Here is a 15842-nt window from a genome sequence, read left to right as displayed (position 1 = left end):
CTAGATATACAATCTCAGAACTTTCAAATTATTGATTTTTCTCACTCCATCAACCCAACATCTATCAGATGCCAAAAACAAAGTTTTCTACCTCTCTCTCTCTGTATTCCCATTGCGTGGGAGACCCTAACTCCGCACTTAATAGCTCTCATTCAGAGGAGCCATGCTGATGACAATAACAAGTAACATTTGCTGAACTGCATGCTATGTGCGCTGTTGAGTTCTTCACATGCATCTCATTTGATGCTAACAAACAGTCTCTTGAGTAAACAATAATCTGATCCTCATATTAGGGATGAGGAATGGGGTCTCAGGGAAGTAACTTAATCAAGGCCATCCAGCCAATCAGTGGCAGAGCCTGGATTCAACCCAGGTCTGACTGATCCCAGATGCCAACTAGTAACCATTACATTCTGGTGAATTGCAATAAGCTCTTAGCAGGTATCCTTAACATCTCTTGGCCCCTTCCAATTTATTCCAGACAACACTACTTCTCACGTTAGCCCCTTTCTCAGTAATCTGTCAAGTTGGGCTGCCTACTATCTTCTCGATGTATTTTGATTTTCCAATCTTTGAGTGTCTGAAGACGGTATTTCCTTTCCCCCTGTAGCTCGGCATTTTGAAATCCTACTCAGTCATCAAAATCCTTCTCAAATACTGTTATGTTCTTGAAGGTTTTCTTGGTCCCCAATTTTGAATCCAGACAACACTTTATTTGCATAATTTGGTCAACTCATCACCTGTTTTCCTTATGGGCTAGAAGCTCCTTGAGGACAGGAACACATCTTATTCATTTCTGGAGTTCATGTTGCAAAGCCTTGACTAGGATTAAATGCATATTGGTTGAATGGAAATGTAAGAAAGAAATGGGAATTATTATAGGGAGAAGCAGAAATGGAGACTATATCTTAGCAAAGACTCCATCTTAAGTCACTAGAACTGTGTTACTTGGAGAATCTATAGAACATAGCAACGCATTTTGGTTTTTGTATAATTATTTAAATTCTAAAACACAACTCTTGCACTTTGGTTTAGGTAGAAAAATCATTCTAAAATCATCCTTCAATTTCTGCTACTTATCCACAAATAACTGCTATAATATTCATTCTTCCTTAAGTACCTTGGTTAATTAAGCACAGAATCATTTGAATCAAATAGCTAACGTGGATAAAATAATGTAACAGTTAAATGAGGTTCATTTAAGATTTCAAACCAAAATTCTTGCATGATTCATGACGTTAAATAATTTGACATTTGAAGATGCGAATTTTTCACTTAGCAAGAAGATACAGCAAACCGGAAGGAGTTGGAGCCACATGTCGTTTGCTAAGGCGGCCACAGGGACTGGTAAGATGGCAGTGTTGGGATCCATTCAGCTCAGTAACGATTAAGGGAGCCTCCACACCTGTGTGCATCATTTTCTTCTCAGCAAAAGCAATATTCCTAAGTGAAGGTCAAATCAGCATGACAGACACAGCTAACTTTCGGATCTCAATCTCGCCAGGCAGGAGCACTTGCTGGCTTGAAATATAGTTAATCCCACTTGCAGAGGCCGGCATTTAATAGCAGGAAAACTTGGCAGGTAGAAATTATAAATACATTTGAAATTTTCTCAGCTTGTTTTACCCACCAGGGGTTGCTGCGATTTTCAGGATAATTTAAAGATAAGGCAGCAGGTCAGAACATGAAACATTAAAGAGGTTAACAAAGAAATGGCAGAATATTTCTTCCTCCCCAATAAACGAAAGAAGACATACACGTATGTGCACATGCACACACATGGCAAATAACACAGTGTGTCTCTCTCTGAAGCTCGTAAAAAAGAAAAGGCATGAAATAAATAGAAAACATGTAGTTTTTCAGGATCTTTCCTAAATGGAAAGATAGCTTTATTTGACACTTTGCAAGAGAAGAAAAGAATTTCAAGTTTCAGGGATGGAAAGGAACTTGCAGACTATGTCTCTTACAGAACAGACGGAACAAACCACTGATTAAGTAGCCAAGTTTCCATTTCAAGTGCAGACGCAGACACAGCATTTTCACCTTGCGATTCTATTACTAACACTAATCTTGAAGTCCCCTCTGCAGAAATCTTTTTTATGTGAACACCTCCTTAATAAACTCTCACTCAGTCGGGGGGTGGGGAGATCAAAGGATCTTCCAGGCTGGGAGTCTAGAAAGATTACCTCTGAAGCACAGTTCTTTTGGTAAAGATACTAATAAGAGCTAAATAGTTGTGATGTTATTACATACATTTCTCTGATTGATTTTCAACCCAGCTTGCCACAGATGGAAAGAAGGTTGGCAAAATGTGCTGCTAAATTTGTGATACTAACCAACTGCTCAGGAAGGAGGACATGGGCCAGCAAATATAAGAATTCAGCACAGCTCTCTCATGTGGCAGGTCAGGAGAAACGACCAGGAAATGGATGCTAAGGGCTCTGGAACGACAGAGGGTCACATCCGAGAGACCATCCTGTATCGGGATGTCCTGTGTATCTGCTGACCACATGCTCCCTCGGCTGTAAGTGTTAAGACTTTACAAGAAGCTGGTGATAACGAGGAAGGAAGGAAGACTTAAGTGTCAGAAAATAGGCAGAGCAGCGCTGTTAAGGCGATACAGAGCTCATGAAATAGCGAGGCTTAACAAAAGGGAGAGTACGGTGTCTCAGGACAGGAACACAACAAACACAGTTTGTTTTCTTCAAAGGAGATAGAACAAGACAAAAGCAGGAAGTGCTGTCCTTCCTTCATCCTGCCAGATTTTCGATGGAAAGTCAAGTATGTACATCCATCACAATAAGGGAGAAGAGACCACAGTGAAACCACCTTCAATTTTTTGAAAGAAAAACACAAAGATGTATCACATAGCACACGGTTCTTCATTTTGCTCTTTGAAATAGTCCAGGGCACGCCACATTAGGAAGTAATTCCCCCTGAAATAGCCCCACGCATGCCAAACATGACCTCTCTTTAAACTTCCTGTAGGGTTCTTGCTATTTAGCACTCAGGGCAGGCATTTGGACCAGAGAGAGAATACTATTTCTTATTTCTCCCAAACAAAGATTCTGGGTCCACATTACTTAGGCGCTTGTACGCCTCAAACGCCCTTGCTTTGTGTGGTTCCAAAGAATATTCCACATATTTGGATAGTTAGAAGCCAAATATTTTTTAAAGAGTCGAGACTATTTGCCAGAGAATTCTAAGAGAATGGATACTAACCACTTATCCTCCAAATTTTGTATAAAACTACAAACAATGAGAACAAATATTATTTGCCCTAATAATCTCACAGTTGCACAATTAATTTAATACGCTCCCTGCTGGGCTTGGCATATGATGTTGCTTTCTGGGATAGAAATCAAATTTTACTAACTTCTATTAAATGAGAGTGAAATAGTATATACAGGATGCCTGACACAGATTTGATTGGTTATAAAAATTTTGTTTGTAGTTCAGTATTTTGGATACATTTTAAAATAATAAAAAAGAAAACAATCAGTGTTCAAAATAGTGGTTAGTCCTAGGCAAACCCCATAATGTATCTAAAGTATAGTTTTGTGTGTACAGTACCACAGAAGTGGTAATGTACTAGAAGAAATAATCACAGCAAACATATATTGAGAACTTACAACTGGCCGGAAACTATGCAAAGAGCTTTGCATATATTATCTCGTTTAATCCTCACAACAATCTTATGATACAGACCAGGAAACTGAGCCTTGGTATGACTTTGTGACCTGCTGTAGGTCACACCATAAGTGGTGAATGTGGAAGTTGAGTAAAGGGAGCTGAAATCCAGAGACGATGCCAAGTGTTAAGAAACCTAGGCCTCTAGTTCCTGCTCATTGTGGGGCCACGGACAGGTTACTCAGCCACACTGGACCTTGGTTTGCTCAACTACAAAATTAGAGTTGGACTCACTGATTCTTTCAGCTCTCTTTAGTCTGAAAATTTTTATTCCATTAAGTAACTTCCAGGTGTAATTGTTTTTGACTGACAACGCATTCAGAGTTTCAAATTGGAATAAGATCAGCACCCTTTCTCCCTTACCTTGGGGAGGAAGAGAGCTTCTAGAGCTGGGAATCCTAGAGGACACATGGAAAGGGGTATAAGGAACTATGAGATTGGAAGTAGGGGCTCCTGAGGTCTTGAGTTCCTAGCTGGAGCTCCGTCACTGGGTTCTTTTGCACGTGCGGGGGCTGGCTGGAGCGTTTCTCTTTCTAGGTAGGGTTTTACTCCTTCCAGGACCATAGTTCAATGGGATACACGGTCAAAACTTCTTTCCCTGTTCTCTCATCCCTGAAACAAGTACATAGTCCCACTGAGGTTTTCTAAAAGTTTTTGTCTCCAGCAACCAGAGAACTGGACAAGAAGTGAGAAGGTTTCCTGCTATGAATACATGCTGCCGTCTTTTGTATTGCTTCATTTCACATTGACCTTTGCAGAAAAAGATGAAGGTCTTTGGATAAATAAAGAAGTGAAGAAAGAATTCATCTGAATTTAGAGGGAAAAAAACCCTGGAATTCAAGTTTTGGCAGCATTTCTCTTTAGGAAAAGTGAGGAGCCTCAGGGAGGAGATGAGACAGACATTCAGGATTCTACCATCCAAAATGGCTGGGTTTGGAGGAGTCAAGTAGAAGAGAGGAAGTGGGCAACATATCTTCCCTTCCTTATTTTACCACAGATCTCCCCAAAGCACACAATAGGGCATGAGGAAAAATGGCTAAGATGATGGAAAGAAAAGGAAGAGGCAAAAGGAAACCCCATGCCATAGAAACATGGAGGGAGGATCCTTTGGCCAGCGCTAACGAGCATTAATACCTGTGAGAGGTGACTCAGGAGGGTCACGTATTCAAATGTGAATATAAACACATGTAACAGAATGTCAGGCTCAGAGTAGATATCGTAGAGGTTTTCTAGTCTTATCCCTGTATCAATGGGAGAATTTTTTCTAGAGCATCTTTGACAGATGGTGAGGCAGGCTCTGTTTCCATATTCTAAATAACCCATTTCCTTCTTGGACAGCTCCAATAGTTAGAAAGTTCTTGTAACATTATCACTTCCAACTACTTGTTTGGGTCCAAGCTCAAAGAGGGCAGGAAATCAGTCTTCGTTACTTTTGCGTCCTAAGAACCTCAAACTTAGTGCTCGGCAGATCCCCAGTAAACCGTTTGTTGGATTAACACATAAGTAAATTAATGGACATAAACTGTTAAACAGATGGCTTACTTTCTAATGCATACAATAACTCTTTACATATTTGATAACAATTATCATGCATCCTAAACTTTCTTTTTCAGGTCACCTATAGTGAATTTTCTCAACTAACCCCCACTGTTCTGAAGATTCCACCCTTGGACCTCTCATATTACCTACATGTGCCTTCATCATTTCCTATATAGAGTCAAAGGAAATAAAATAAAAGCAAGGGTAATTTAAAATACTTTTGTCACATCAGTTCCTCTTTCTTATTAGCCATAAAAGTCCTTTGACTTTTCTATAGATTTCTTAAGTAAATATTTCAATAATAAAATGTGTTTATTGTAAAAAAAATGAGAAAATGAAAATCTTTCATAATCTCAACAATCTGGGTGCATCTCCTACCAGTTCTTTTTTTTTTTTGACTTTTTAATATAATTTGATCATACTGCATGTATCATTTTATACCCAACTTTTTACTTAATAATAAACTAGGAACATTTTATCATGTTATTATCAATTCTTCACAGAGACCATTTTAAGTACTTACTATATTTCACTGGAGAACTATCCAGTTATTTATCTAACTAATACTTCTGGTTGTACAGTGCCCAATACATCACTACAAGAAATAGGACTTTAGGAAAAAAAATCAATGTACATGAATTTTTTCCACATCTTTGATGATCAGTTTAGGACTGATTACTAGAAGTGTAGTTACTAGGTCAACGGGGAGACATTTTTAATAAGACTTTTGAAATCTCACGCTTGAGATGCCTTTCCCAGCCCTCGAGACCAGGTTCAAGTCCCCATTATATGTCACTGGAGCACTCTGCAGCTTGCTCTCACAATCTCCACCACCTTGATCACTTGGTTATATTTTTATTTCCTTTTAGACTGCAAACTGCACTATGGTAGGGCCACGAGCATTTTTGCTGACTGTGTTTTGCATAGGGCCTAGCACATACTCAACGTATGTGTATTTATTGTATTTAGTTGAATACTGTTAAATTGCTTCCTTGAAAGGGTGTTTGAATTTGTCCCCTAGAAGTACTGTTTGCATATACCCAACTCACTACATCAACATCCTAAAACTGTGATACCCCAAATGAGGCAAAATACTCTTGATGTGATTCAATTTTTGCTACAAATGTAGCCTGTGATTTAGAACTCATTTCTCAGCTATTGTGAATTCCCAGAGTGTAGTAAGCTCTGCATTGACAATTCAGTGAGACTGGGATATGAATATTACCAGCTCTCGGGGCAGAAAAGCTCCTTCTTGGCGGGCAATGACCAGTGATGCTGTCTCTCCCTGTTTGGTGCTCCTCAGCATGGCCACAAGCTCCTCCTGAGTCCGTCCAGTGACATCTCTGCCATTTACCTAATGCATGCAATCATACAAGCAGCCACAATTACAACACTTGCTATATCCTTCTACCCTAGATGGTTTTTGAAAGTAGGCAGCAAATGGGCTCCCACGATCAACAAAGCTCTGAAAAGATGAATACTGAACACATGTGCCCAGACCAACCACATTTATAATACCAATAATAACATAGTGCCCAGGATTACTGTGGTGCTGGACAGTCAGTAATTAGTATCAGCAGTTTTCCTAAGACATTACATTCTTATGAGGGGGAAATCAAACTGACAGATTCCAGAGATGGTTCCTCAAAAAGGAAGGATGCAGGTTCAAATGCTTAACTGGCACCATTTTCTACATAATACAAACAGGGGAAATGGCCCATTATCATACGGCAAATTCCTCTGGAAATAGAGTCTTTCTCTGTAATTCTACAGTGTTTCCCACGTTTAGAAAATTACAGTCACCAAGTTACTACAGATTATTGGAGATTCTAATTTGGAGCAACATTAGTCATTTGGTGCATTTTCTTTCATGATCTAGAACTACACAAAAAACTATAGTGTTGCTCCATGCCTTGAGACAGTTAAAGGGAACCAGCCAGTTTCCATGAATATGACTTCTTGAAAAGTAAATGACAATATGTATTTAGCCAGGAAGATGGTGGTACCAAACAAAAAGAAATGAAAAAAAAAGCTTCTTGCTTTGGGTATTCCAAATACTTCTCTGTAGGCATAGATCAACTTGAAACAGACTGGCCCATCTTTGCAAGAAGTTTAAAGGAACTGTTACAGGGCTTGGTATGACTTTCAAATTCTTAGCCCTAATTGAATAAATGATGGACTTTTGGATCTGATCCAAATTCCCCAGGGACACTAAGACGTAGAAGAAAGAGAAGATAGGGAAAACTTTTCAGTATTATTTGGCCCCACATCAACTGCTCTTACTGGGGACTTATAAAGTTAGGCTTCACATTAACTAGTTTTCTAATTAAAGTCCTTATCTTGTCTACAAGAAATAATTCTCAATATATTGTATTCAAATTTAATATATATGTTTATATACTTATTGATTTAAACACCAATAAATATTTTATGGAAGATACTATTTCTAGTTCTTACCTCCAAGATTCTGTCCCCTGATTGCAGGCGGCCATCTTTTACTGCTGCTCCCTTTGGTAAAATGTTTTTTACAAAAATGGGACCAGGACCATGTATGGAAGAGTCTCTGGTAACAACAGTGAAACCAAGTCCTTCAGGGCCTAGCGTACAAGATCAGGAAAATGCATGGTCATCTTACACAGGAGTAATACTACATTCAATCTTACAGTAAAATCTACTTATTTAGATTAATGTAGAATGAGTGACATATTTACATTCGGGAAAATATTTTAAATACACTTCAGTTGTTCTGGTGTCAAACACAGATTGCAGCTCCTGACGGTCACGATGGTATCAAGGTGAATTTAGGGCCCAATACAGATGTGTAACACTTTCTTTTATTAAGGTCCTAGAAGAAATGCCATATGTTATCCATACACATGGGAGGCTTCTCAGGAAACCGTAACCTGACTTCCTACTTTCCTGAGGAGCAAAAGCCCATCTGACAGCATCCGCCAGGCTCTCAATGGGCCAGCCCACCTGCAGCTCCCCTCTGGCTGAGCATCCACTCCTTGTATACTGCATCCCACTGTCCCCTCACTCATGCTTGCTGCCCCTGCCCCATTCTCTTGTATCTCCAATCTCTCTCTTCCAGTCTATTTTTTCCCTCTATCTAAAGGTGTGCTCAGATTCCTCTACCCTAAAGAATCCTTCCTCCATCTACTGCTTCTTCAGTCTTCCATCATGAACGACCTACCCATGACCACATCCAGTAATTCCTTCTACTCTTGATCTTTCCCCTTCTCTACCTTTGACACTTCCCATCAATCATCTTCCTGACATGAACTCCCCCCACGGTTTTCATATCTTTATTTCCTACCTCTGATCACATCATGTCTGTCTGTGTCTCTCTCTCACCCACTGTTCTCCCACACAAACATAGATGTTCTCCAAGGATCTGTCCTCTAGATGCTCTGCTTTGGCCACCTCCCTTGAAAGAAGCAAAAAAGAAGCCAAGCTACCATCTCCCTATGGAAGCCACTTGAATCTCTTTGTCTGACCCAATCCCTCCGGTGTCAGCTACCTAGATATCACCATGCACATACTTTCACCAGTGCTTCAAACTTTCCTACAAACTGCTTCTCCACTCCAGATGCTGGCCTTTTCAAATATCCTCAGCTACTTAAAATTCTAGTTTCTAGCAATGGCATCCTCATTGTACAAGCCGTCCTAGCTGAAAACCTCAGCAATAACTGTATTCCCTCTTTCTCTTCCTTCGCATATCTAGGCAGCCATTAAGGCATACATATTACATTTAGACAGATGCAATGCACCCTTAACTGATCTTTTGTTGTTTGGTCTCTTCTTCAGTGTCTCTTTTTGCTGTCAGATTAATCTTCCCAAAGTACAGCTGTGATGTTTTATTCTTTATTTTTGCATTCAAGGCCTTCTGATGGATTTTTAAGGTCTCATTCTGTGTCTGATTCATCTTTCCTCAAAGCACTCGATCCCATGTCTATACATAGCTGGATAATTCGTAGGGAAAACACAACTGATGCATATATATAAAAGCCTAATTGCTAAGCACTTCAGAATATTTGTGCCTCCTAGTCAATACATTTTCTTCCCAGTATAGACTTCTTATAGGGGGTTGAAATTTTGACCAGAGGATCTTTCAGAATAATCTCTATCAAAGGTACATGTGATTTGCTTTTGATATATATTATTAAGTATCCTAAAAGTACCACATGATCATTAAATTCTCTACTATCCAACAGAAATCTATGAGATCTTGGTTTCTTTTGAATTGCGCCTTGAAAGTCGTGTAGGATTTCAGAAGTTTACCGTGTGGGAAGGGATTATCAGAAGAAGTTACAAAATAAACAGAAGCACAGAAGTGCATGAATACTTGTGTGTATATAATATTGCATAAATATGCATGCACGCACATGATCTAGTCTCATTGATCTGTGCTTGAAACAGGTAGAAAAGCTGAAAAAGATGAAGACAGGAAAGGTTACAGATGCTTTTGTACGCATGTTTTGAAAAATTGTTTTCAATGTTGAATGACTGAAATTAACAATTATCACATATTTACTTTCTGAGGAGTAAATTTTCTGCTGGTCTGAAACCACGTGGAGAACCCGAAACAATACGCTTTTTGGACTTGGCCTAAAGGATGCTTCAAAAATCACAAATCTTGCTCAAAACAGGGACAGCTTAATTTTAGCACCTGTTTAGTATTAAGTTGTGATACAATACTGCTCTGTTTCTCGCAATTTTGCAATGATTCTTTACCACTCCCCAACATGTCTTGACTATTTTGTTTTCAATAATCTACACTCTCCAGAAGAAAAGAATAAGGAAGGACAACAATTTCAAGAAATTTAAGTTACATAAGTATACACTTAAATCTATTCTTTGGTACAGTTAAATGAAAGAAGAATTAACAAAATTAGCCTTAATGCATTTCCCTTAACCAATTTTACATGTTACAATAATAGAATGCTATTAAGCATAATTTAATAATTACCTTTCTTTAGGTCAATCTTAATTTTCTTTGCATTTTTCTTGCTGCCAAACCCCAGGAGAGGGGAGAGTGAGGGCGAGGATGCATTTCTACCGCCTCTAGGTACTCGAGGGCTCCTGCTTTGTGGAATGGAAGTTGAGGCATCTTCTCCAGGACTGCCTGCTCCTGTGAGATGAACTGTCTTTATTCCTGATCTTCCATGGACAGGAGGCGGCATCTTCGTTCTCAAAACGCCATCATTGTTACCAAAAATGTTGAGAGGTCCAATGACAGATTTTTCATACTGTTCCCGGTTTGGAGGTGGAAGCACATGGAGGAGCACACTGGGAGATTTCATTGCCTGGCGGAAGACATCCTGAGCCCTTGGAGGAGAGGCAGGAAATGTGTAAGGATACTGTGTTCTAGCACACAGTCGAACTCGGCCCACCTCGTGGCAACGGGAGCAGTGGAGCAGTGCAAGCACGGGAGGTGGCATCACCATTACCGCCAACACGACTTTGCTGACTAAGGGCTAGGTGACACTTATGACTTGCCCACTAGGTGCCCCCACACTGGGCTACACAGGCATTGTTAACATGCATACTTCTCTCACTGAATCTTCTTAACAACCTTCTTAATTCATCTTCTCATTTAATCTTAGCTAAGTATAATTAGCTCTCATTTTGCAAAATGAGGAAATTGAGGCTCCGAGATTAAGTAACTCATCTAATGACCCACAGTTTTTAAGTATTTCTAAAGCGGAACATCTATCCAGAAGTGATTACTGAAGTAAACAGAAAAGGAGGCTTTAATTTTAGGTGAAAAAAATCATTTTGTAGTATTGATCAGATTATCAATTGGTCTCCTTTTAGGGCCGCATTCTAAAGCACAGGTCTTCTCTAACACGAGTCGTGTTCTAGAAGTCCAAGATTTCCTCTCCAAGACATCTCGCAGATGCGCTGGTGGAGCTGAATGTCACAGTGGATGGTCGATCCAATATGCACCCTCCCTTTTATTCTATTATACACCTCTATTTGTTGCTTTTTGTCTTAGCCCTTTGTGTTTTTCCTCAAATTTCCTACGACTTTTCCTCTCCTTCCTTATGCCTTCTTACGCCTTACAACTAGGTAAATAACTACCCTTCCCCGCCTTTCTTGCCAATGAGCTGTAAGTGAAGGGGGATTAGAGGAAAGTGGGCTCATCTGGGAGGCAGAAACTTTTTTGTTATCTTGTTTCTCTTTCCTATTTCTTGAAACTCAGAAGTGACGCAAGGAACTCCAGCAGCCATCTTGTGACCATGACACAACTTAAAGACAGTAGCCACGTGGTAAGGCTGGCAAAGCAGAAAGATGGAAGATGCCTGATTCACTGACAACAGTGGAACCGCCATCCCAACCTGGAATGCCACCTCCACACTTATTCGTCTTCAGAAAAAATATACCTTACTGAAGTGTGTGATACCCTACATTGTTAGCGGAGGAGGGAGAAGATTTCACGTAGACAGCCCAGCTCCTCTGGTCAGTTCCTGGACCAGAGGTCAGTTTGTACTCCACACTAACTCCATGCTGAACTTTTATGAGCCTCAATTTCCACCCCTATACAATAGGCATAAACTGTCTGCCTTTCCTATCTATCAAGCCCTTGTAAAAAGCACAGGGGTATATAAAAATAACATCATTATTAATAATAATTATAATATTGTCTATTATTCATTATTTTCAAAAATAGACTCTTAAGGCTTCATTGCTTTCCACACTTAAGCAGCCAGTGCCCACTGCCCTCCCACAACCTACAACTCCCACCCAGAACCACTCCCGCCCCCAATATTGACAACTAATGGCCACAGAGAAGATATATTACGAGTGGTTTTCGTCAGAAACAGGAGGGGTTGGTGAATATTACTAAGGAGAATTCATATTTATTCCCTTGTTCCAGAATCCCACTGCAATGCCAACATACATTTGAAAAAACGTATGCAGCCTGCCACATACTCTAATTCTTAGGTACAAGAACCTATTCCCATAACATTTTCACATGCAGAGAAATGATTTCTTGAGGGAGAGCATTTTAACTCTTTCCATTTGTTTCTATTATTTGGTGAGTCCTCACAGGCATCTCTCAGAGATATTTAGTTTAAGGAAGACTGTGACACCAAGTAAGTTAATTAATAAGCTGAACTAACAGTCTGTGAAAAGAGTCATTAAATTCCAATCTAAGTGACCCATAGCCCAAGAAAAACAAACCCATCTCTCAATGCCCCAGAAAAACAGCCAGGCAGGAGGGCTCGCTGCCTTCTGCAGGCCACCGTTCTGGAGGCTGTCGGGGCCACGTGCGGGCCACCCTTGAGCGTGCTAACGCAGAGCATGATTTGAAAATGGGCATTCTGGGGTCAATCAAAGGGAACTGACCAGAAATGCTACCTACGGTTTTGATCATAATGAGCTTAGTAATGATCATAAGCATTCTAGGGATCAACAAAGTAAATAAACAAATGGAAAAATGCTTACTGAGCAAAGGTTTTGTCTACGAGGTCCACATTGTTGATTTTTACAATACATTCATTTTCGTGAAACAGGCCCTCCCGCTTGGACCTGCTGTTTTCTTCAATGCCACGGATGAAGAGTCCTAGAATCCTAAATGCAAAATTTAGGTTGAAACAGAATTACCGAATAATAATATGCTAATTATTTCTCCACTTGCAACTATTCAGAAATAAGTCTTGATTTCTATTTATGAAAGAAATTATGCTTTATATTCAGGCAAACGTGTGTTATTTAAATCCTTAGCAAAAAATCCCCCCAAAAACATAAAACACAACTCACTAAAAGAGAAAAGGCCCTTCAAGACAAATCTACATAAACACCCAGCAGAGTGCATTAATCTACGATCCCATTTCTCACGCTTGCAGTACACTGAGGAGAGGCCAGTAGCTCAGTGGGGTGCAGGACATGAAGAACTCGTGGTTCAGAGAAGGGCCAACTGTAATGAGCAAGTCTGAGTCAGCGCCAAGGGGGCAACTGGAAGTTTAGTAATGGGAGAGGGTTAGGTATCCACTGCAATTTTTTGCAGTCTTACTATCTGTTTCAATAACTTGCAGTTCAAGAAGTAAACATTTAAGCAGAGATTATATTCCTCAGTTTAGAAAGAAGTTCAGTCCCATTTGCTGGAGCCACTGAATCAAGTACAGGTTATTTTCTATGTGCTCAGAATGGAGGAGAATGAGACAAGGCCATAGGACCAGGACAATTGGTCAGTACAGGCTCCAAGCATAGTAGAAATTTAAAAACTGGAGATGTCAATAAGCCTAGAGTCTTCATAGAAGGATTTGGGGAGAAACTGGGATGTCAACTAGATCAGAAGAATGAGTAGGATTTGGCGAGGAGGAGAGAACATTCACGGAGGCTGGCTGGGCCCCGTGCCTTTGTGTGAGCGTGCGTGTGAGGAGCAGGGCAGGGAGCCGACGCCCAGTGGGAGGCCTGTGCCACATGGCAGGGCCCTGAACACCACATGATGGACTTAATCTGATGAGGCTGGAGTTGTACACCCACCACCCGCTGCTTCTGAGCAAGACAGTGACATGAGGAAGGCAGGGCTCTGGGAAGAGTTGTCTAAAATTTCAACCAGGAAGGGTCTGGATTCGGAGAAGACACCCAGAGGCTCCTGGTGCTTTGTGGCTGTGGCTTACAGTCTGGGAGGAAGGGGGATTGGAAAAACAGGAGAAGAGAAAGAAAACTACATCAGTAGAAATAAAGAAGAAATTTTATATACGTGTGTGTGTGTGTGTGTGTGTGTGCAACTCTGTTACCTATTGGTAGCATCTAAACTAAAAACTAAAAGAAACAAAATTTGTGTATATTTTGGCTATTTCTCACTTGAGGGATTTCTCTTCTTCTGGTGGCATGTCTGGGTCCTCGCTGTGTCCCAGAGTGAGAAAGACAGATACGTCCTCTAAGAGGAATCTGCTGGGCTGGGTGCAGAAACTGCTATCTTCCCTTCCCTTGTCCTCTTGTTTTTCTACTTTTTCACTCTTTTGTGTGTGGGCCTCATGTGCTATTACATAGTCCCTTTGCATTAAACCTCAAATCTTAATAAAATATGAGCATATTTTATGTGTGACTAATAGGGTGAGCCATGGAAAAAGGGCAGCCTCTAGTGAAAGTGGAGGAGAAACCCATCTTCCTGTTTGCAGTTGCTCCAAAGTGAGGCCTCTGCCTCCATGGCCTCAGTCTTGTGAAATGAGCTCATGGCATGTCCAGACAGCAAGAGGAGAGGCCTGGCGGTGGTGCTCAGATCTCTCCTTCAACAATGCTGAATGAGTACAGGACGCTAAGGTAGGTGAGAGAAGAGCAAGTTGTCCCGCCACCTACTGCCGGGAAGGCTCAGGGTCACAGGCACAGTGTGTGGTGAGGGGCCACGCTTCATTTCCTAGTTCTAGTAGGTTCATAGATTAATCATATTCTGTGTGAAAGAGAAAAGGGGCCACAGCTACTATTTGATAAAGGATCTGAGATTCAAATTAATATTTTTAAGATACTAATCCTACCTTAATCTCGTAACATGATATTAAAAATTAAACTATTTGACATGCAAAAAAAAAAAAAAGAACAAAATAGTGTTTCTTTCCTAAATTAAAAAATCCCCTAATAGTTCACGTTTTGGATTTTTGTTATGGTGTATTCACAACTGCACGATCCATTAGGAGGCTCACATGTGGTTATAAACAAGTTTATGTAAGCGGTATTTTTTTAACAAGCATTCAAGTCTTCCTTTAATTTAATTCAGTACATCATCAGTCATGTAATGTTACTCCCTAGGATTTAATTTCACATTTTGGGAGATGAATTAATTCTTTCAGGCCACTGGGTTGCAATTTAGCTGGCATATTACAGCTGGAGTATGCTATGTGAACCTCACCGATCTAAATAACCTGATTTTCCGTGAAAAATTTATTGACAGCATAAGCCCAACTGTAAAACCTATGTGTCAGAGGTAATTCTGGTTCAGTGTAAAACTGACTGATCTTATTAGTTTGGTTCCTGGCAACACACCACTCCTGCCTTCTCTATTCCATGGAAGGGGTTGAATTCCCTCCAGTGTGGTTTCATCCAGACCAGTATCGAAGACTCAGAAGAGAGTCTCTCATTATCCTCACGGCCCCAAACGGGTGGGCTGTGGTGGCTTTCTCATTTGGGACCACAATTCTCAGGATTTAAAGATTAATGTTGTCGAGGCTGAGACGAACCAGTTCCTTCACATTAATGAGCACTGATAAAGGATGCCGAAAGTCACAGCCCCACAGAATAAGAGGGTAACAATTGCTTCTTGCTCTTCTAATAATCACTTCAGCACCAACCCGCCCTCTCCTTGCCCCCTTCCACTTCTCTCACTGTGTCACACGCCTCAGCCATTCTACTAGCTTAGCATTTTTGTCTAAACATCTCCTCTCCTCACGTTATGTGTTACTCTTCACCCATCCCTTCCTTCTTCTCTTTCATATTTAGTTGTCTTTACTATGAAACGGAGCTATGTTATATTATCTTTACTTACTGAAAAACAATTAGATTTCATGCTTTTAATTCTTAAAACAAAACCACATTACTTTTTAAAAAATAAATGAATTAAGTTGCTTTTTACTTGCAGCAACTCAGTGTTTTGGATATTTGCTTTG

The 15842-nt window shown here is 40.3% G+C and overlaps 1 protein-coding gene across 13 annotated transcripts in view; it reads right to left on the bottom strand.

Moving 5' to 3' along the window:
• PARD3B (par-3 family cell polarity regulator beta) overlaps nt 1-15842 on the bottom strand; it is a 930268-nt gene that overhangs the window by 417366 nt on the left and 497060 nt on the right. For all 13 annotated transcript variants that reach the window (XM_070581758.1, XM_070581756.1, XM_070581765.1 and 10 more), the window contains 4 exons: nt 12682-12807; nt 10199-10557; nt 7687-7826; nt 6455-6583 (listed from right to left, as the gene is read on the bottom strand). In XM_070581758.1, coding sequence (XP_070437859.1) covers nt 6455-6583; nt 7687-7826; nt 10199-10557; nt 12682-12807 — 754 coding nt within the window. The remainder of the gene's footprint in view (nt 1-6454; nt 6584-7686; nt 7827-10198; nt 10558-12681; nt 12808-15842) is intronic.

The sequence above is a fragment of the Equus przewalskii genome, chromosome 17 (assembly GCF_037783145.1).
Source record: "Equus przewalskii isolate Varuska chromosome 17, EquPr2, whole genome shotgun sequence".
Lineage (NCBI taxonomy): Eukaryota > Metazoa > Chordata > Mammalia > Perissodactyla > Equidae > Equus > Equus przewalskii.
Note: the sequence above shows the minus strand (reverse complement) of the source record. Positions and strands in the feature narration are given on the sequence as shown.